Source organism: Saccopteryx bilineata, chromosome 3 (assembly GCF_036850765.1).
Source record: "Saccopteryx bilineata isolate mSacBil1 chromosome 3, mSacBil1_pri_phased_curated, whole genome shotgun sequence".
NCBI lineage: Eukaryota > Metazoa > Chordata > Mammalia > Chiroptera > Emballonuridae > Saccopteryx > Saccopteryx bilineata.
In genome coordinates this window covers 271962943-271985935 of record NC_089492.1, presented here as the reverse complement: position 1 = coordinate 271985935, position 22993 = coordinate 271962943, and the positions used below count along the sequence as shown (strand labels likewise).

At 48.2% G+C, this 22993-nt stretch overlaps 1 protein-coding gene and 1 non-coding gene across 8 annotated transcripts in view; both read right to left on the bottom strand.

The window, feature by feature from the left end:
- Positions 1–219: 219 nt before the first annotated feature.
- TRNAT-AGU (transfer RNA threonine (anticodon AGU)) lies at positions 220–295 on the bottom strand. Its single transcript has one exon. It is a non-coding gene; the product is annotated as a tRNA-Thr (tRNA).
- A 6013-nt stretch (positions 296–6308) lies between these two features.
- The window catches only part of TAF12 (TATA-box binding protein associated factor 12), a 28367-nt gene continuing 11682 nt past the window's right edge, over positions 6309–22993 (bottom strand). For all 7 annotated transcript variants that reach the window (XM_066269894.1, XM_066269895.1, XM_066269892.1 and 4 more), the window contains 4 exons: positions 20154–20231; positions 13912–14026; positions 8271–8359; positions 6309–6772 (listed from right to left, as the gene is read on the bottom strand). In XM_066269894.1, the coding sequence (XP_066125991.1) occupies positions 6737–6772; positions 8271–8359; positions 13912–14026; positions 20154–20231 (318 nt within the window). In that variant the 3' untranslated portion in view covers positions 6309–6736. The remainder of the gene's footprint in view (positions 6773–8270; positions 8360–13911; positions 14027–20153; positions 20232–22993) is intronic.

Sequence of the window (22993 nt, the reverse complement as noted above, 5' to 3'; positions counted from 1 at the left end):
GGCGAGGCTCTGCCTACCAGGGAGCGATGCTCTGCCCATCCTGGGCGTCGCCATGTTGCGACCAGAGCCACTCTAGCGCCTGAGGCAGAGGCTACAGAGCCATCCCCAGCGCCCGGGCCATCTTTGCTCCAATGGAGCCTTGGCTGCGGGAGGGGAAGAGAGAGACAGAGAGGAAGGCCCGGCGGAGGGGTGGAGAAGCAAATGGGCGCTTCTCCTGTGTGCCCTGGCCGGGAATCGAACCCGGGTCCTCCGCACACTAGGCCGACGCTCTACCGCTGAGCCAACTGGCCAGGGCGAGGCTTTTTCTTTTGTAACTAAATTTTAAGACCTGAGTCCTAAAACCAACGGTCCTTATGACTTTAATTACATTAGTGAGAGAGAGAGAGAAAGAGACAGTGGGATAGATAGGGACAGACAGACAAGACAGGAAGGAAGAGATGAGAAGCTTCAGTTCTTCGTTGCAGCTCCTTAGTTGTTCATTGATTGCTTTCTCATATGTGCCTTGACCAGGGGCTCTAGCCGAGCCAGTGACCCCTTTCTCAAGTCAGCAATCTTTGGCTCAAGCCAATGACCTTGGGCTTCAAGCCAGTGACCATGGGGTCATGTCTATGATCCCACGCTCAAGTCAGTGAACCCATGCTCAAGCCCAATGAGCCTGCACTCAAACCAGAGATCTCGGGGTACTGAACCTGAGCCCTCTGCATCCTAGCCCAACGCTCTACCCACTGCGTCACCTCCTGGTCAGGCTAATTAAATTTAGCTTTAAATCCTAGTTCTAGAAATCATCTCTCTCTCTCTCTCTCTCTCCCCCTGTGTGTGTGTGTGTGTGTATTTATATGCCTCTCAGAGATCTAGCCTTTCCCCTGGATAATCAGTAACCCTCAAAACCAGCAACCGACAGGGAAGCAAAAGACTCTAGACCTAATGAAACAATTCATTACCCTTACCTCACCTCTGACCAATCAGCTCCCAACACAACCCCAAACCCCTAACCCACGGTGTCTTGTGATTTTGTTCTATTTAACCTGTAACCTACATGCCATCCGGGAGTTTGGGCTTTTGAGCTTCCTGTTCTCTTGGATGACCATTCATGGTAAAAGCCAGTGTTTCTGCACTGCAGTTCTCAGTGTTGTGTTTGGTCTGCCAGTGCCAGGTGGACAAACTGTTTTATAACAGTGCAGCTGTGCCCTCCCTTCCCTGCCTCACCTCATGAAGGCCCAGGGGACCCTCTCCAGGAAGGCTTCCTGTTCTCACATCTCCCCTCCTTGTTCTCAAACTCACCCTGTTGTTGCAACCAACCCCTCCCCCTGCGTTTTGGTTAGTGCTTGCTCAGGATAACCTCCTAAGCTTTCCTTACTCCTTTCCCTTTAGCCCAAATTCACTGCAGCAACTTCCTGGCTGGTTGCCCTTCTGTCTGCTTCCACTCTCCACACTGGCAGTCAAAGCGAGGCTTTTTTTTTTGTGTGTGTGTTTTTCTAAAGTGAGAAGCAGGGAGGCAGAGAGAGACAGACTCCTGCATGCGCCCGACCAGGATCCACCTGGCATGCCCACCAGGGGCCGATGCTCTGCCCATCTGGGGCGTCACTCTGTTGCAACCAGAGCCACTCTAGCGCCTGAGGCAGAGGGCACAGGGCCATCCTCAGCGCCCGGGCAAACTTTGCTCCAATGGAGCCTCCGCTGCAGGAGGGGAAGAGAGAGACAGAGAGGAAGGAGAGGGGGAGGGGTGGAGAAGCAGATGGGTGCTTCTCCTGTGTGCCCTGGCCGGGAATCGAACCCGGGACTCCTGCACGCCAGGCCGACGCTCTACCACTGAGCCAACCAGCCAGGGCCAGAATCTTTTTTTTTTTTTTGCATTTTTCCGACGCTGGAAACGGGGAGGCAGTCAGACAGACTCCCACATGCGCCCGACCGGGATCCACCCGGCATGCCCACCAGGGGGCGATGCTCTGCCCCTCTGAGGCGTCACTCTGTTGCATCCAGAGCCATTCTAGCGCCTGAGGCAAAGGCCACAGAGCCATCCTCAGCGCCCGGGCCATCTTTGCTCCAATGGGGCCTCAGCTGCGGGAGGGGAAGAGAGAGACAGAGAGGAAGGAGAGGGGGAGGGGTGGAGAAGCAGATGGGCGCCTCTCCTGTGTGCCCTGGCCGGGAATCGAACCCGGGACTCCTGCACACCAGGCCAACGCTCCACCACTGAGCCAACCGGCCAGGGCCCAGAATCTTTCTTATAGCATAAAATGACCCATTGAGACAGAGATTGCTCAGGCTGAAGAGGGGTGGGAAGCTGACCTTCCCATACTACACCTTCTACCTCCTGCAAGACCACACATACACAGCAGCCTCTGAAGGATGGGCACTAGACCACACCACTAAGCCTGAGCCCTGTCCACACCCCAGGTTTACTTTGTGCTTATCTCTGGCCATTCTTTCCCAATGTTGTACCTTGTATTTCAGCCATACAGTATTTTTGTGTGTGTGTGTGGCAGAGACAGAGAGTCAGAGAGAGGGACAGATAGGGACAGACAAAAAGGGAGAGAGATGAGAAACATCAATTCTTCGTTAAGGTTCCTTAGTTGTTCATTGATTGATTTCTCATATGTGCCTTGACCGGGGGCTACAGCAGACCAAGTGACCCCTTGCTTGAGCTAGTGACCTTGGGCTCAAGATGGTGAGCCTTGCTCAAACCAGATGAGCCCATGCTCAAGCTGGCAACCTCGGGGTCCCAAACCTGAGTCTATCCATGCTCTATCCACTGCACCACCGCCTGGTCAGGCTCAGCCATACAGTATTGACACATTGACTTCTTTACATCTCTGAGCCTTTGCATATGTTATTCTTGTTCCTTAATCACTCCCATCTCTGTCTCTTTGGGACTTAGGGAGACCGTTTAGGGCACAGTTAAGAGTACAAGCTCTGGTCTGACCAAGCAGTTGTGCAGTGAGTAGAGCGTCGAACTGGGACGCAGAGGACCCAGGTTCGAGACCCCGAGGTCACCAGATTGAGCACGGGCTCATCTGGTTTGAGCAAAAGCTCACCAGCTTGACCCGAAGTTTGTTGGCTCGAGCAAGGGGTCACTCGGTCTGCTATAGCCCTCCCTCCCCCCCCCCCCCGTCAAGGCACATATGAGAAAACAATCAATGAACAACTAAGCTGCTGCAACAAAGAATTGATGCTTCTCATCTCTCTCCCTTCCTGTCTGTCCCTCTGTCTGTCCCTCTGTCTCTCGAGTCTCTCTCTCTCTCTCACACACACACACACGCACAAAGAGTACAAGCTCTGCAGTCAGATGGACTTGGCTGAAACCTCAGCATCATCACAACTGTGTGATCCTGGGTAAATTACTTAAACTCTTTAATCTTAGTTTTCTCATTGGATAATGGGGTTAAATGAGATATTGCAGATAGAGTGCTTGACAGATACTAGGTACATTCTTTTTTCTCCAAGTTTCTTGGGAGAATACAAGGAGCTTATCCATAGAATGTGTTTAGCACAGCACATAACACCTTGTAAGCACTCTACAACCCTTCTAGCACCGCAGCACACGAGGCCATCAGCCCTGCTACCCCTGCAGCCCCTCAGCATGTGTTAAGTGTGCTCAGCACTCTGCTAAGTTCTGGGGATCAAAATCAAGTGGATGTGGTTACTTAGCTTAGTGAGGTAGAGAGCATCATGCCCAGGGTGGGACTGAGCCACACCAGAGGGGGACACACCTAGTCAGAGAATCCCTTACAGCTCACTTGGTGACACCCCTCTTCTGTACCTCCACATCCAGTCACCAGGGCCTGTGAGGACACTACTTTAAACCACTTTTCCGATTTACCCGCCTCTCCACTTGACTACCACCATGCCTTTTCTGATAAATCTCTGCTTTCACAATTGCCCTCTCTTCCTCCTTTAGTCTATCTGTGCTCCCCCGCCTGGCCAGTGATCTTTTCAAAATGCAATTCTAGCCTGACCAGGCGGTGGCGCAGTGGATAGAGCGTCGGACTGGGAAGCGGAGGACCCAGGTTCGAGACCTCGAGGTTGCCAATTTGAGCGCAGGCTCATCTGGTTTGAGCGAAACTCACCAGCTTGGACTCAAGGTCGCTGGCTTGAGCAAGGGGTTACTCGGTCTGCTGAAGGCCCATGGTCAAGGCACATATGAGAAAGCAATCAATGAACAACTAAGGTGTTGCAATGCGCAATGAGAAACTAATGATTGATGCTTCTCATCTTTTTGTTCCTGTCTATCCCTCTCTCTGTCTCTGTAAAAAAAAAATTAAAAAAAATAAAAATAAAAATAAATCCTTTAAAAAAATGCAGATCTAACCATGTCCTGCTCCTGCTTAAAATTCTGCAACAGCCTGACCTGTGGTGGCGCAGTAGATAATGCACTGACCTTAAACACTGAGGTTACTTGTCTGAAATGCTGGGCTTGCCCAGTCAAGGCATTTATAAGAAGCAACTACTATGAGTTGATGCTTCCTGCTCCTCCCGCCTCTCTCTAAAATCAATAAATAAAACCTAAAAAAAATCCTTCAATGGTTCATGCTATTTTGGGGTAAAGCCCACTACGCTGGGGCCTACAAGGCCTTGCATGACCTGACCTAACTGGCCTCACTATACGGCCTCAGGGCTGGCATACACAGTCCTCTGACCAGAAGGAGAGCCACACCCCTTCACTTGGGTCCCTCCAATTATGGCTCAACTGGGCAGACCCCTCCCCAACCCTGGGAACCTCTCCTCTCCTCCGTAGCCCGTCACAGCGGTAGTGTTGTATATGTCCAACCACATGATTGCTCCCTCTTTATTCATCATGGTAACTGGCTGCCAGGCCCGGGCACAGCTCATAAATGCTTGCCGAATGTACAAGTCCCTTCCCCATGCAGACAGGACAGGACTCAGAGAGAGGAACTACTTACCTGACTTACAGCTGATCAAGGATTTGAAGTCTCTTGACTCTACCCCAGCTCTTTCCATTACACTGCCTGAATTCCCTCATCCCCTTCTGTCCTCAATGGAGGATTCAAAACTAATTCTGGCTCCTTCTCAGCTGCTGAGGTCAGTGACTTGCTCCTACTATCAGAACTCGGCAGGAGGCCTTTTGCTGTCTGCTGTTACCAACAGAATGTCCTCTGAGAGTGTCACCCAGTGGCATCAGGAGGTCCTGAAGAAAGTGAAACCCTTCAACCTCTTCTTCCTGGTGGTAGGACTCAAGAGCGACCTGGTGGTTGAGTGACAGACGACGCCGGAGAAAGGGGAGAAGCTCGCTGCGTACTATGATGAGACCTCAGCCAAGAGCAACAGTAACACAGCACAGCCTTTGCGCTGCTCTCTCAAGAGACCCAGGGGGTCACGAGGCCAACTGAGTGGGAGGGAGTGAAAAGCAGGTCCCGTTGCAGGCCAACCTCAGGAGACAGACCTACCAGAGCAGGGCACGGTGGGTGTGCCTGTGCTGGTGAGCCCTGGGTGGGACAGCCACGACCCTGAAGCCCATTAAGCCTTCGTGACCCACAGGACTATGCCGGGCATAGGACAGGACAATGGTAGGTGCCAGTGAAGGTCGTGACCCTGAGGTCTCAGGAGGCCTGATTTCCTTTGCACAATGGTGAAAATACCAGGATCAGGGATACCAACAAGAGCAAACAGGCCTTTCGCCAAGGCATCCTGCCCTTTGGGCCCAGGATGAACACAACTTTCTCTAGCAATTCCAGACGAGTTCAAAAAGGCTTTGCCAAAACCAAGATACCACTTCAGTTTGGGGTTCATGAGAGGTCGCCCTACCCAATTCTATAGCAGAGAAACTGGATTCAAATTTCTACTGATGGGCCTGACCAGGCGGTGGCACAGTGGATAGAGCGTCGGACTGGGATGCGGAAGTACCCAGGTTCGAGACTCCGAGGTCGCACGCGGGCTCATCTGGCTTGAGCAAAGAGCTCGCCAGCTTGGACCCAAGGTCGCTGGCTCCAGCAAGGGGTTACTCGGTCTGCTGAAGGCCACAGTCAAGGCACATGTGAGAAAGCAATCAATGAACAACTAAGAAGTCGCAATGTGCAACGAGAAACTGATGATTGATGCTTCTCATCTCTCTCTGTTCCTGTCTGTCTGTCCCTGTCTATCTCTGCCTCTGTAAAAAAAAAAAAAAAAAAAAAAATTTCTACTGATGGTGTAAGCCTTCCTTGGAGTAAAGGAATGGAAAATCGCTGGGTTTTCCTAACCCCAGAAATGAATAACACTGCTGCCACCTGCTGACTAGGGTGCTGCCTTCAGCCTTGCTGCTCCTCCTGGCTCCCTCTGGGATCTCAAAGGCTGTAAGCCATGCACCCTGTGTCTTTCAATAATTTCTTTATTCTGGAAAAGCAAATGAACGTCATATAAACACTGACATTACAAAGTACAGGGAAAAGGGGAAGGAGAAGGAAACAAAAATCTCTATAAATCCTGCTAATACTGTCTCACCAAACAAGACCATACTGCTCTGTCCCATATTCAATCACTTATATAATAAACCACAAATAAAATCTTCTCTGGAAGATACATTGCTCCACTTTGAGATGGCAGGGGGAGGGGCCAACGTGGGGCAGGAGGCTTTATTCTTTTGGCAGATCCTCTCAGTCATTATAGATATTGCTGCACTGTTAATAAAAAATATATGCTTCTCTGTAAAGCATTAAAAAAAAAATCCAAGGATGAGATGGCTGAGGTCTCAGCTCAAGTATCTCCAAATACATTGCTGTCCATTCCCTGTCCTTCTCATGTGTTATTTCTTGGTTGTTTTCCGGATCAATGCCATTCTCTGAAAGGAAAGAGAAACAAGCAATACACAGGTTAGTGTCAGGAACTTTGTGGGATGTCCACTGTGGCCACCGGGCAGCGCGGTCTACATCCCAGGCTGGAGCCTGCTGAACCTGCAGGCGCAGGCGCGGGCGCGGGGCAGCTCAGCGAGCGCCATCAATCCTGAGGACATTCTGCGGGCGCCAGGGACGTGTAGACAGGTCAGTGGATCCATCGGTCGCCAAAACAAACTGCTCAAGGCTAGCAGGATGGCAGAAGGTGACAGTTCTTGCCTTTTTGAGACTTAGGGGAAAGGCCGTTTAGGCACACATTTTCTAGGCTTCCCACCCCCACCAAATCTCTTCTCTGGTGATGGAGAAAACAGAAGAGGGGCCCTTTTTCCAGCCTGTGGCCATTTCATACTTGATGATCTGCAATGAAGGAAACTGACACCAGCAACTTCTCCCACAACCTACCTGGAAAACAGGCAGATCACAGACTTCAGGTTTTTCTATTATCAGTCATGGCCAAATGACTGATTTGCCTTGCTCACTCTTTTTGACCAAGAGATTGTCCCAACATTATGGTATTTGTTGATAAATACACACACACACACACACACACACACACACACACACACACACACACACATAAATAGGGCTAAAAAGTGGATAATTTGGGAGCAGAGACAAATGACCATCTGTTGTTTGGAGGGACTCCCTTCTGAAGAAGTGTTCCTTCGATTCAGGCTATTGACGGCTTCCTCGTAGGGCTCCCTCTGTGAGCCCTGGAGACACACCCACTCAGACATCCTGTGCTATGGAAAAGCAAGAGATGCCCAGGCAGGATGGCCCAGTAGTGCCTGTCAAGCTTAGAATAAGCTCACTTTTCAAAGCACAGTAGCTAGTTAAATTAAGACAGAAAAGATACCAGCCTTGCCAAAGGAGACCACCACTGCCCCTAGACTGACCAATGATGGGGGCACCTTGCTCTACAGCAGGAGCGGTGCTAGGTTCTCACACTGACTCCTCAGTCCCAGGGTAAGAGTGACAGAGAACAACAGTTGAGCTAGAACAGGGCCAGAATGCCTGGCAGGGCAGTCTGGGTGCTACCTCCCACCACAAGTACGTGTTTCTGCTTTCCTTGACCAGTCCTCAGTTATAGGGCCATCTGTGATATTCAAATTACCAACAGTAGAGGAAGACTTCCTTAAGGAGATGGGCAGGGGTGAGTCCCACTCATGATGTGCCATCCATTTTAGAAGAACCTAGATGCCACAGCTTTATGTGCTACCCACAGAGTTAAGAGAAAAAACAGACCTGTCTGTGGCAACAGCCCAGCGCCAAGGAAATATCCAATTGGTCTCCCATGGAGCCCGCTGTCCCTGCCCCCTCTGACCCTGGTCCTGAGAGAAGCACGCTGTGATGGGGAGTGGTAACTGCAGCGATGTGGCTGTGAGCCCTCCCTCTGAGACACAGCTCAAGGGATCAGCGTGGCTGCCACGAACGCCCACGGCTCACCTGTTTGTGAGCTTCTGTGGTGCAGGCTTTTTTGTAGGGTCGGATTTCTTCAGAGCCAAATCCTGGGATCCACATGTTCCACTGGCGCTCTGCAAGGAAGAGGCCAGCACAGAGATAAGGGGACTAGGAGGGAGGGGCGGGGTGCAATGTGACCCTCTGACAAGGGCCAGGGAGGAGCTAAGCAATCAGCTACACTAGGTAACACTAACCCTGCAGCGGGACTCTAGGGGATACAATGGGGGAATCCCATGTCGTGTCTCCAAGGTTTTAAAGGACATCATGTGACCTTTTAGTCAAGACAAAAGGGGTAAATGAGTCAAGGCCGTGGGTGCTGAGTCCTAAGGTTTCCATGCAGCCCCACAGAAGAGGAAAGCCACGTTTCCTCAGGCACCTTACTCCTATGCTCAAAGTAACCCACCAAGCCCAGAGGAAGAGTAGGAACAGAAAGGCACTTCTAGTGCTCTGGAGTTAAGAGCCAGCTCCTGGCTCTGCCTCTTCACTGTGGAGCTGTCTGACGTTGGGTCTGTTACTTCATCTTTTCCATGATAGTAACAATAGTGACAACCACCGGACAGGGTGGTGGAGAGCACTCACTGACACAGTGCCATCCCAGAACTGGGGTAAACACTCAGCCACAGATCCTGTCCTTGTGCACCTCCCTGTAAGACTGTCACTAGAAGTTCCCAGGGGGCAGAGATCTGTTTACTTTGTCAGTGACTGGCATAACTACACCGCCACCTTAACCCAAAAATACCAAATATAAAAACTGTTGCCCTGGCTGGATAGTTCGGTTGGTTAGAACATCATCCTGAAGGGCAGAGGTTGCCAGTTCGAAACCCTGGGCTTGCTTGGTCAAAGCACATACTAGAAGCAACTACTACGAGCTGATGCTTCCTGCTCCCCTCGCCTTTCTCTTTCTCTCTCCTCTAAAATCAATAAATAAAAATCTTAAAAAAGAAAAATTTTAATGGCTCTGCCCAGTTTACTCAGTGGACAGAGCGTCAGCCGGATATGTGAAATCCCGGGTTTAATCCCCGGTCAGGGCACACAGGAGAAGTGACCATCTGCATCTCTTCCCCACCCTCTTCCCCTTCTTTCTCTCTTCCTAGTGGCTTCTCAGCAGCCAGTGGCTCGACTGATCCAAGTGTCAGCCTATGCTGAGGATAGCTCAGTAGATTTGAGCAGCGGCCCCAGATGGGGGTTGCCGGAGGATCCCAGGCGGGGTGCATGAGGGAGTTTGTCTATACCTCCTCCACTCACTTAAAAAACCCCGCAACTTATAGCCTACTGTTAACTGTAAGCCTTACCAATAACATAAAGAGTAGATTAACATAATACTATATGTCATATGTGGGGTTTTTTTGACAGAGACAGAGAGGGATAGATAGGGATGGACAGACAGACAGGAACGGAGAGATGAGAAGCATCAATTCTTCGTTGTAGCTCCTTAGTTGTTCATTAATTGCTTTCTCATACGTGCCTTGACTAGGGGGCTACAGCAGAGCGAGTGACCCCTTGCTCAAGCCAGTAACAATTGGGCTTCAAGCCAATGACCTTTGGGCTCAAGCCAGCGACCTCGGGGTCATGTCTATGATCCTCAAGCCAGCCACCCTGCGCTCAAGCTGGTGAGCCTGCGCTCAAGCCAGGGACTTCGGCTTTCAAACCTGGGTCCTCCACATGCCAGTCCAACATTCTATCCACTACGCCACCACCTAGTCAGGCTGTTATATATATTTTATAATGTATTCTTACAATAAAGTAGAGAAAAGAAAATCATAAGGAATAAAAAAAAAAACATTTCTAGGACTGCACGTACTTACTGAAAAAAATCCATATATCAATATAAGTAGACCTACATAGTTCACACCTGTGTTGTTCAAGGGTCAACTCTACTTAAACAAAATTATTTAGAGAATAAGTGTCTATTAAAAAGAGTTACAGCCTGACCTGTGGTGGCACAGTGGATAGTGTCAACCTGGAAACACTGAGGTTGCAGGTTCAAAACCCTGGGCTTGTCTGGTCAAGGCACATATGGGAGTTGATGCTTTCTGCTCCTCCCCCCTTCTCTCTCTCTCTCTCTCTCTCTCTCTCTTCCCTCTCTATAATGAATAAATAAAATCTTTATAAAAAAAATTTTAAAAATAAAAAGAGTTACAGGCCTTGGCCGGTTGGCTCAGCGGTAGAGCATCGGCCTGGCGTGCGGGGGACCTGGGTTCGATTCTGGGCCAGGGCACATAGGAGAAGCGCCCATTTGCTTCTCCACCCCCCCCCCTTCCTCTCTGTCTCTCTCTTCCCCTCCCGCAGCCAAGGCTCCATTGGAGCAGAGATGGCCCGGGCGCTGGGATGGCTCCTTGGCCTCTGCCCCAGGCGCTGGAGTGGCTCTGGTTGCAACAGAGCGACACCCCAGAGGGGCAGAGCATCGCCCCCTGGTGGGCAGAGCGTCGCCCCCTGGTGGGCGTGCTGGTTGGATCCCGGTCGGGCGGATGCGGGAGTCTATCTGACTGTCTCTCCCCGTTTCCAGCTTTGGAAAAATACAAAAATAAAATAAAATAAAATAAAAAATAAAAAGAGTTACAGTCTGACTAGGCAGTGGCGCAGTGGTTTGAGTGTCTGACTGGAATGCGGAGGACCCAGGTTTGAGACCCCGAGGTCGCCAGCTTAAGCGTGGGCTCATCTGGTTTGAGCAAAGCTCACCAGCTTGAACCCAAGGTCGCTGGCTCGAGCAAGGAATCACTTGGTCTGCTGTAGCCACCCCCCCAAGGCACATATGAGAAAGCAATCAATGAGCAACTAAGAGGCTGCAATGAAGCCTGACCAGGCAGTGGTGCAGTGGATAGAGCGTCAGACTGGGATGTGGAGGATGCAGGTTCGAGACCCCGAGGTCGCCGGCTTGAGTGCAGGCTCATCTGGTTTGAGCAAGGTTCACCAGTTTGAGCCCACGGTCGCTGGCTCAAGCAAAGGGTCACTTGGTCTGCTGTAGCCGCTCCCCGCCCCCCCCCCCCCCCCCCCCCGTCAGGGCACATATGAGAAATCAATCAACGAACAACTAAAGAGCCGCAACAAAGAATTGATGTTTCTCCTCTCTCTCTTCCTGTCTGTCTGTCCTTCTCTTTGACTCTGTCTCTGCCACAAAAAAATTAAAATTAAATAAATAAATAAGAGGCTGCAATGAAGAATTGATGCTTCACATCTCTCTCCCTTCCTGTCTGCCCCTATCTGTCCCTCTCTCTCTCTCTGTCACCAAAAAGCAAACAAAAATAAAAAAAATTTAAAAATATATAAAAAGAGTTACAAAGGGACTCCTTTATCACACTTCTCTGAGTATTGAAAACAGTTGTTTGGCAAATGTGTTTTGCCCCAGGCAGAAACTTATTCAAATTGAATTGAGTTATTAGTGGTTCCACACCTTCTCTGTCTAATGCACAGTAAATATTGAGTGAACGAATGATTCATGTTTGGTTCCAGAATAATTTTATATAGAGTTCTCTTCCAATAATTTTTTTGAAAATAAAAATATCTAAAGTCTTCTAAGAATATGTGTTGTAAGAACTTGGAAGTGGCACTAAGTTTATTCGCTAGGAATTAAACTTTACAATCTAAACAAAGTGGATCGGGACATGAATTTGCAAAGTCACTTTAGAGAAAGAGAGTAGCTACTAGGCACAAACGCACCCCTGTGAGGATCTGTAGCAATATATTTTATAAATGCGTGTAATTATAGTTCATATAGTACTAATATAACAACAACAATCATTTAGTGAATAAGACATATAGTAAAATGCCTGGCACAGAGCAGCACTGTGCAAACATTTTTCTGTACATTATCTCTCTTTTTTTCTTTTTTTCTTTTAACATTCACATGGATCACAGCAGAGAAACTATCAAAATATAGAAAACCATGTCAGAAGCAAACCCCGGCATTCCAGTCTGTGCAGAAGAGAGCTGTCAACAATTTACAGATCCCCTTCTCTAAAATGAATAAATGAAATCTTAAAAAATAAATAAATAAAAGCCCTGACCTATAGTGGTGCAGTGGATAAAGCATCGACCTGGAACATTGAGGTTACTGGTTCGAAACCCCAGGCTTGCCCAGTGAAGGCACATATGGGAGCTGATGCTTCCTGCTCCTTCCCCTTTATCTCTCTCTCCCTGCCAAAATAAATAAATAAAATCTTAAAAAAAAGGAATTTACAGCCACAGCCTGACTGGTACCAGTGGCACAGTGGATAGAGCACAGACCCAGGACACTGAAGACCCCAGTTCAAAACCCCGAGGTATGGCCCTGGCTGGTTGGCTCAGTGGTAGAGCGTCAGCCTGGCGTGCAGAAGTCCCGGGTTCGATTCCCGGCCAGGGCACACAGGAGAAGCGCCCATCTGCTTCTCCACCCCTCCCCCTCTCCTTCCTCTCTGTCTCTCTCTTCTCCTCCCGCAGCCAAGGCTCCATTGGAGCAAAGATGGCCCGGGCGCTGGAGATGGCTCCTCGGCCTCTGCCCCAGGCGCTAGAGTGGCTCTGGTCACAACAGAGCGACACCCCGGAGGGGCAGAGCATAGCCCCCTGGTGGGCAGAGCGTCGCCCCCTGGTGGGCGTGCTGGGTGGATCTCGGTCGAGCACATGCGGGAGTCTGTCTGACTGTCTCTCCCCGTTTCCGGCTTCAGAATCATACAGAAACAACAACAACAACAAAAAAAAACCCCGAGGTTGCCAGCTTGAGCGCAGGGTGGTGGCTTGACTGTGGGATTGCTGGCTTGAAGCCCAACGTCACTGGCTCGGCCTGAAGCTCACTGCCCCATCAAGGCACATATGAGAAGCAATTAATGAACAATTAAAGTGAAGCAACTATGAGATGATGCTTCTCATCTCTCCCCCACCCTTCTCAAAAAAAGAGGGCCTGGCCGGTTGGCTCCGTGGTACAACATTGGCCCATCGTGAGGATGTCCCAAGTTCGATTCCCGGTCAGGGCACACAGGAGAAGCGCCCATCTGGTTCTCCACCCCCCCTCACTTCTCCCTCTCTCTTCTCCTCTCCTCCCGCAGCCACAGCTCAATTAGAGTGAGTTCGCCTCAGGTGCTGAGGATGGCTCCAAGGCCTCCACCTCATGTACTAAAATGGCTCTGGTTGCAACAGAGCAAGGGCCCCAGATGGGCAGAACATCACCCCCTAGTGGGGCTTGCCGGCTGGATCCCAGTCAGGGCGCATGCAGGAGTCTGTCTCTGCCTCCCCTCCTCTCACTAAAAATAATAATAATAATAATAAGAGAAATAATAAGTAAAGAAAAGTGGCAAACCCAGCGCCTGGGAATGCATCAATCTCAGAGCCTGAGAGGCATAAAAGTTCTTCTGACTATGCCTTTCTTTTCTTTTTTTTTTTTTTTTTTTAATTTTTTTAATTTTATTCATTTTAGAGAGGAGAGGGAGAGACAGAGAGGAGAGACACAGAGAGAGAAGTAGGGGAGGAGCTGGAAGCATCAACTCCCATATGTGCCTTGACCAGGCAAGCCCAGGGTTTCGAACCGGCGACCTCAGCATTTCTAGGTCGACGCTTTATCCACTGCGCCACCACAGGTCAGGCCTGACTATGCCTTTCTTGACGGTCCCACAGGAGCACTAGTACGGAGACCTTGGGGAGAAGCGCGATCACATACCTAGGTGCAGCTGGACGTCCTTCACCTCCAGGGTGCTGGACTTGCGATGCCGAGCAAGCTGGCAGGCGGCTGTCACCACGCTCTCGATAAAATCGTCAGCAATCTGCAGCAGCATCTGGGGAAGACAGAAGTGAGGGAGAGTAACCATGTCACTGGCAGGGCAGGCTCCTGTTGCTGCAACAACTGCATCTGCCCGACCACATGTTTAGTCACGTAGCTTTCTATAGTGTTAGAAGGCTTATACTCAGCATTTGGCCCAAGGTGAGAGGAGGAGTGAGGATGGCAATAGGAACATAGTAACTCATTAACCAGGCAGAGTGCAACTCACACCCTTCTGAGGATGAGCTTTCGCACTTTCTCCCCTACCCACAGGCACCAATCAGCCCTATCTCGCATGCTCAGACTGCCTTCTGAATTAGGTGGGAAAACAAAGGTGAATTGTTATAATTCCGCACTTAACAGTCTCTTAAACCATTTTTATGTCTGTTACCTTAACCAGTCCTTGTAATAATCCTGTGAATAAAATAGGGTATGAATTTTATCCTTATTCTAGAGCAGAGAATGCTAAGAATCAAGGAGACCACCTTGCTCACAGCCATGTAACTACTAAACAGTGGAACCAGGATTTAACTTCAAGGTTCTGAATCCAAATCCTGAGTTCTTTCTACTTCATTATAAATTATTCCTGGACTGTGTGATGAGTAAAATCAGAATTCTGAAGCTAAAAATCTACATGAAGAAACTGAAATTTAAAAAAAAAATTATTGACTTTTAGAGAGTGAGAAAGGAAGAAACATGGATTGGCTGTTCCACTTATTTATGCATTCCTTGGTTGACTCCTGCATGTGCCCCGACTGGACCCTCAACCTCAGTGTATTGGGACAATGCTCCAATCATCTGACCTACCCAGCCAGGGCAAAAAATGGAATTTTTATGTCAATACATTCCCCATGGCTTCCTCTGCTGATGAAATATTAAAATAAAATAAAATTACTACTATAGATATTCCGTGTTCTGCTGGACCATTAATAGATTGTTATCTTTCCTATGAAACCAAATGAATACCATCTGAAGAAAATACTTCTGACTAAACATGGCAGATCAACTCCAAAATTGACCTCCTCTTCTTCCCTAAATCCACTAAAATAATAGTAAAGAAAAAAAGACAGAAATCTTCAAAGACAACAAGAACAGGAGAGAAAACCTTAATGGAAAAAGAGATTCCAATAAACTGTTTTTTAGTGAGAGGTGAGGCAGAGAGACAGACTCCCGCATGTGGTCCGACCGGGATCCACCTGGCAAGCCCACTAGAGGTCTATGCTCTGCCCATCTGGAGCCCTTGCTCTGTTGCAACCAGAGGCAGCGCCCGGGCCTGACTCGCTCTAATTGAGCCTTGGCTGCAGGAGGGGGAGGAAAAGAGAGAGAGAGAGAGAGAGAGAGAGAGAGAGAGAGAAGTTAGAAGGGAAGGGGTAGAGAAGCAGATGAGCGCTTCTCTTGTGTGAAAGAGAACCTGGGACGTCCACATGCCAGGCCGATGCTCTACCACTGAGCCAACTGGCCAGGGCCTTGAGATTCCAATAAACTTTTAAAGTAAATGTTTGCTACAGAGATAACAGAAGAAGAGGGGGAAGTGAACTAGCAGATGGACAGAAGGTACAAGACAAGTGCCTACAGAGGGGACACCAATGAGAACTGAACTGATACTCTCTTTACAGCCCCTCAGAAACCCAGGATTTGGAGGTGCCATTTATCATAAAAGACTGGGCTGAGGTCTAGGAACTGAAAGTGGGAGAATAGTTACATGTCTATATAGACAGAGTGGTTCACTGACTCCTGCATTTCAAAAGCAGCCAAGTGACTTTTCCCTGCATTTACTTGAGCCAGAACACAGTGGCATATTCCCATGAAGAGATGTGGTTCTGCATTTGAATATGCTAGACACAGCAGAGGGAGGGGAAAGACACAGCCCCTTTCTTTTGCTTTGTCTCTAAAATGTTAGAAGCTAAGGAAAAACTCTCTGGATAGAATACTAGAGGATTTTTCTTTGGAGATACCAAATGACTCCAGAGAAAAGACTTACAGATACTGATATTCGGGGAGTCCTTCAATGAAAGGTCAAACTGTAGACCACTATTCTTAAGTGGAGCCCTGGTATTCTGGAGCCAGTTATTCTGGAGCCAGTTGAGAGGAGCTCATGGAAGCCAATTATATATGCCTTTTTCCCAATTTTGCATTCAGAAACAATATGTTGTTAACTTAAAAAGGGCACAGTGGGAATTTTACACCCCAGAAATCAGAAAATGCTGGAAGTCAGGTCTTTTTTTCTCCATAGAGCTGACTGTTAAACATTCACCAGCACATTATTGGACAAAGCCTGTCAATAAGTTCTGCTTCAAATTAGCTTTTTTTTTTTTTTTTTTTTTTTTTTTTTTTACAGAGACAGAGAGAGTCAGAGAGAGGGATAGACAGAGACAGTCAGATAGGAACGGAGAAAGATGAGAAGCATCAATCATCAGTTTCTTTTCGTTGTTGTTGCGACACCTTAGTTGTTCATTGATTGCTATCTCATATGTGCCTTGACCGTGGGCCTTCCGCAGACCGAGTAACCCCTTGCTCAAGCCAGCGACCTTGGGTCCAAGCTGGTGAGCTTTGCTCAAGCCAGATGAGCCCGCACTCAAGCTGGCGACCTCGGGGTCTCGAACATGGGTCCTCCACATCCCAGTCCGACGCTCTACCCACTGTGCCACCGACTGGTCAGGCTAAATTAGCTTTTTTTTTTTTTTGTATTTTTCTGAAGCTGGAAACGGGGAGAGACAGTCAGACAGACTCCCGCATGCGCCCGACCAGGATCCACCCGGCATGCCCACCAGGGGGCGACGCTCTGCCCACCAGGGGGCAATGCTCTGCCCCTCCAGGGGGGGGGTCGCTCTGCTGCGACCAGAGCCACTCTAGCGCCTGGGGCCGAGGCCACAGAGCCATCCCCAGCGCCCGGTCCATCTTTGCTCCAATGGAGCCTTGGCTGCGGGAGGGGAAGAGAGAGACAGAGAGGAAGGAGGGGGGGGGTTGGAGAAGCAAATGGGCGCTTCTCCTATGTGCCCTGGCCAGGAATCGAACCTGGGTCCCCCGCATGCCAGGCCGACGCTCTACCGCTGAGCCAACCGGCCAGGGCCTAAATTAGCTTTTTAATGGCTCATTCTTTTAAAAAAAGGATAGCTAGAACACATAATACAGTGTACAGAGGATGTATTGTGGAATTGTGCACCTGAAGCCTGTATAATTTTGTTAACCAGTGTCACTCCAATAAATTCAATAAAAAGGGGATAAATGGATAGCTAGGATCAACAGACGTTTGAAGAAGGTCTCTAACACAAACAAGAAAATACAGTAAACAAAGCAAAAAAGGAAAAAGCAGTCCCAGAGGAAATAAAGACAATGCAGGGAAAAGAAGAAAATGTCAAAAATATAATTAATATCCTCAGAAAGATAAGAGAAGATATTACAATTATAAAATAAGAATAGAATGGCTTAGGGCCCTGGCCGGTTGGCTCAGTGGTAGAGCATCGGCCTGGCATGCAGAAGTCCCGGGTTCGATTCCCGGCCAGGGCACACAGGAGAAGCACCCATCTGCTTCTCCACCCTTCCCCCTCTCCTTCCTCTCTGTCTCTCTCTTCCCCTCCCGCAGCGAGGCTCCATTGGAGCAAGAGATGGCCCGGGCACTGGGGATGGCTCCTTGGCCTCTGCCCCAGGAACTAGAGTGGCTCTGGTTGCGACAGAGCGATGCCCCAGAGGGGCAGAGCATTGCCCCCTGATGGGTGTGCCGGGTGGATCCCAGTCAGGCGCATGCGGGAGTCTGTCTGACTGTCTCTCCCCGTTTCCAGCTTCAGAAAAATACAAAAAAACAAAAACAAACAAAAAAAGAATAGAATGGCTTAGGAAAACAGAAAAAGAACCAATCAGTCAACAACAAGAAGCAGGTCATGGAAATTAAAATTTCATAGTAAAAAAAGTTAAAAGGATTAGAAGGTAAACTAAGGAAAAGCTCCCCAACAAACAGAACTTAGAATTACAAAGAAATGAAAAATAGGAGTGAAAAGACCCAAACACCTAAAAGGATCAATGCAGAAGATTCAACATCCCATCAATTATCATCGCAGAAAGAAAGAACAAAACTAAAGAAATTATCAAAAAACTAATGTAAGAAAATAAAACCCTCTGCCTGACCAGGCGGTGGTGCAGTGGATAGAGCGTCGGACTGAGACACGGAGGACCCAGGTTCGAAGCCCCGAGGTTGCTGGCTTGAGCACGCTCATCTCGTTTGAGCAAAGCTCACCAGCTTGAACCCAAGGTCGCTAGTTTGAGCAAGGGGTCACTCTGTCTGCTGTAGCCCCTGGTCAAGGCACATATGAGAAAGCAATCAATGAACAACTAAGGTGCTACAATGAAGAGTTGATGGATCTCATCTCTCTTCCTTCCTGTCTGTACCTATCTGTCTCTCTCTGTCTCTGTTACACACACACAAAAATAAAAAAAAATTTAAAAAAAAAATTCATGCCTGACCAGGTGGTGGCGCAGTGGATAGAGCGTTGGACTGGGATGCCAAGAACCCAGGTTCGAGACCCCAAGGTCACCAGCTTGAGCGTGGGCTCATCTGGTTTGAGCAAAAGCTCACCAGCTTGGACCCCAAGGTCGCTGGCTCAAGCAAGGGGTTACTCGGTCTGCTAAGGGCCCACGGTCAAGGCACATATGAGAAAGCAATCAATGAACAACTAAGGTGTCGCAATGTGCCACAAAAAACTAATGATTGATGCTTCTCATCTTTCTCCGTTCCTGTCTGTCTGTCCTTGTCTATCCCTCTCTCTGACTCTCTGTCTCTGTAAAAAAAAAAAAAAAAAAAAAAAAAAAATTCATACAAGCGCAAAAAAGTGGGAAATGCAAGTAAAAAACCTACAACCACTGTATAAGACACACCGAGTTTTTAGACCCCAAAAATTTTGAAACAGAGTGTGCCTTATACATGGGGAAATATGGTATATGGTCAGCATAATGTAAATACTAGTTTCTGAGTTATTAAATAATTGTGACAAAACTATATTGGAAAAATGAGGGAAAGGGTGTACGGCTTGTACGTAAATGGTTTAACAAAATTCTCCTCTACCGCCTGACCTGTGGTGGCGCAGTGGATAAAGTGTCAACCTGGAAATGCTGAGGTCGCCGGTTCGAAACCCTGGACTTGCCCAGTCAAGGTACATATGGGAGTTGATGCTTCCAGCTCCTCCCCACCTTCTCTGTCTTTCTCTCCTCTCTCTCTCTCCCTCTCTCCCTCTCTCTCTCTCCCTTTCTCCTCTCTAAAATGAATAAAAAAATTAAAAAAAAAATCTCCTCTACTATAGCAGGAAGTCAACAGACTATTATAAAATTAATCAATTAGACAATGTCTGTTTAGCCTGATCAGTGTTAGTGCAGTGGATAGAGCAACAACCTGAAATGCTTACATCCCAGGTTCAAAACCCCAAGGTCACCAGCTTGAGCACAGGCTTATCCAACTTGAGTGCTGGCTCACCAGCTTGAGCACGGGATCATCAACATGATCCTAAGGTCACTGGCTTGAAGCCTAACGTCATTGGCTTGAGCAAGGGATCACTGGCTTAGCTTGAGCCCCCTCTTCCCTCCTCCCCCACTCCGTCAAGGCACATATAAGAAGCATCAACAAACAACTAAAGTGATGTAACTACAAGTTGATGCTTCTCATCTCTCTCATCCTGTCTCTCTTTCTTTCTCTCTCTTAAAAAAAAAAAAAAAAGAATATCTGTTTAAGTATATTACTTAGAAATACAGAGGAATATTCTAGGAACAACTAAAATTGTGCTTATGAGAACAGACTATGCCCTTTTGACAGCAAAAGTAGCAGAGCTGTTAGGTCTAAAGTGACTTGTAGCAACTATTCCATGGGACGCTCACAATAACCCTATAAATAATGTCATTCTCTACCAACATAGGAGGATGCTGAGTCTCAGAAAGCTTAAGTGACATGTCCATAACTACAAAGCTGTGTTGCTTCACTTTAGTTGTTCATTGCTTGCTTTTTTAATATGCCTTGACTAGGCAAGCCCAGGGTTTGGAACCGGCAACCTCAGAGTTCCAGGTCGATGCTCTATCTACTGCGCCACCACAGGCTAGGCTTAACCACTATTCTATACTAGCTCTCAGGGACACAGTCTCTGGGGTACCCGACCCTACCTTACCTCTTCCACGTCTTCATCCAATTGCTCATTAGGATCCACTTCTCTTACTAAGTCTTGTAATTTCTTCTTGGTCAATACCTAAAGTTAATTGGGGAAGATTTTTCAGCCAAGTGTCAAGGAAACAAACAAAAAAACCTCATTACCCTATGATGTAGAAAGGTTGTCAATTTTTTTTCTTTTATGATTTTTTTTTTGTGTGTGTGTGACAGAGATAGAATGAAACAGAGAGAGGGACAGATAGGGACAGACAGGAAGGGAGAGAGATGAGAAGCATCAATTCTTCGTTGTGGTACCTTAGTTGTTCATTAATTGCTTTCTCATATTTGCCCTGACTAGGGAGCTACAGCAGAGTGAGTGACCCCTTGCTCAAGCCAGCAACTTTGGGCTGAAGCCCATGAGCCTTGCTCAAACCAGATGAGCCCACGCTCAAGCCGGCAACCTCGGGGTTTCAAACCTGGGTCCTTTGTGTTCCAGTCCAACGCTCTATCCACTTTGCCACTGCCTGGCCACGCGAAAGGTTGTCAATTTGTTGGCTAGTTTCTGCTTTCCAAAGAGTTAACAGTCTGGCCTACCTGGTAGTATCGCTACAAATCTACACTCTCAAGACAGAGGCAGCCTAGGGAAGGGCAGAAAGAGCAGTTTGAAAGAGAGCTCAGTGTCAGTCAGACAGTCATTGCAGCCTCATCTCTTTTTCTGTGTCTCGCTTCCCCTCTACATTAAATAATTTGCACTTTCTGACCACCACAAATTGTACAGTGCCTCTGCTAATTTGGACATGCCTTTCCACCCTTCTTCCTACCTGCTCAGCTCATGGTACTTTTTTTTTTTTTGTATTTTCTGAAGCTGGAAACAGGGAGAGACAGTCAGACAGACTCCCGCATGCGCCCGACCGGGATCCACCCGGCACGCCCACCAGGGGGCGACTCTCTGGCCACCAGGGGGCGATGCTCTGGCCCTCCAGGGCGTCGCTCTGTTGCAACCAGAGCCACTCTAGTGCCTGGGGCAGAGGCCAAGGAGCCATCCCCAGCGCCCAGGCCATCCTTGCTCCAATGGAGCCTCGCTGTGGGAGGGGAAGAGAGACAGAGAGGAAGGAGAGGGGGAGGGGTGGAGAAGCAGATGGGCGCTTCTCCTGTGTGCCCTGGCCGGGAATCAAACCCGGGACTTCTGCACGCTAGGCCGACACTCTACCACTGAGCCAACCGGCCAGGGCCTCATGGTACTTCTTTTCTGACTCTTTCCCTAGCTCAGCCAGATAAAAGCAACCATTTCCTCCTTTGGCCTTTACTGTACCTCCTATCATTGTGCCCATTTATAAACTCACCTGATTCTGACTTAATAGGCTGAAAGCTCCCTGAGGGCAGGGAACATGTGTTTTTCTTTGTATAACTAAATATTTGTATAAGTATGTACAACTATGATCTCTTTCAGAGAGAAAATATCATTTCACATCACAAATATATGCCATTAAAAAATGATTAGGCCCTGGCCGGTTGGCTCAGTGGTAGAGCGTCGGCCTGGCATGCAGGAGTCCCAGGTTCAATTCCTGGCCAGGGCACACAGGAGAAGCGCCCATCTACTTCTCCACCCCTCCCCCTCTCCTTCCTCTCTGTCTCTCTCTTCCCCTCCCGCAGCCAAGGCTCCATTGGAGCAAAGTTGGCCCAGGCGCTGAGGATGGCTCTGTGGCCTCTGCCTCAGGCGCTAGAATGGCTCTGGTTGCAACAGAGCGACACCCCAGATGGGCAGAGCATCGCCCCCTAGTGGGCATGCCGGGTGGATCCCGGTTGGGCACATGTGGGAGTCTGTCTGACTGCCTCCCCGTTTCCAACTTCAAAAAAATACAAAAAAAAAAAATGATCAGAGACATATGTATACTAAAACAATAACTATATTTATTTTGGGGTGATGGTAGAATTATTGGCTATTAATTCTTTCTGGTTTTCAAATATTTCTGTGATAAACATGTATAACTTTGGAAATAAGAAAAAAATACTATAATTTTAAAAATAAGTATTTGTTACTGATGTGTCTGGCCTATCCATTCTTTTCCATTCTACCATTATCACTTAATTCAAGCCTTTGCCATGTCTTGATTTACTGCAGAAGGCTCAGACGTAATCTTCCTCCTTTCTATCCCTTTCCTACCTTCCTTGTCCCTTTACTGCCAACTTAATCCTCTTACGACATACTATTTTTATTATTATATTACTTACTCTATTATGTATTTGCAAAGATTGTTTATTGACCCAAAGTTCCAATGGAAACTGGTTAGTATATCCCCAGTATGTTTTGTTATCATCCTACCCATATAACTTTACTTCCTGTTCTCCAATAAACTCCACATTCAACATAGATTTGTCTCCTATTGGCCTAAACCAGTGGTAGTCAACCTGGTTCCTACCGCCCACTAGTGGACGTTCCAGCTTTCATGGTGGACGGTAGCGGAGCAACCAAAGTATAAATAAAAAGATAATTTTAAATATATTAAGTTATATTATAAAGATTTATTCTGGCCTGACCAGGCAGTGGCGCAGTGAATAGAGCGTTGGACTGGGATGTGGAGGATCCAGGTTCGAGACCCCGAGGTCGCCAGCTTAAGTGCAGGCTCATCTGGTTTGAGCAAATCTCACCAGCTTGTACCCAAGGTCGCTGGCTCAAGCAAGGGGTCACTCGGTCTGCTAAAGGCCCGTGGTCAAGGCACATATGAGAAAGCAATCAATGAACAACTAAGGTGTCACAACAAAAAACTGATGATTGATGCTTCTCATCTCTCTCCCTTCCTATCTGTCTGTCCCTAACTATCCCTCTCTCTGACTCTCTTTCTGTCTCTGTAAAAAAAATTT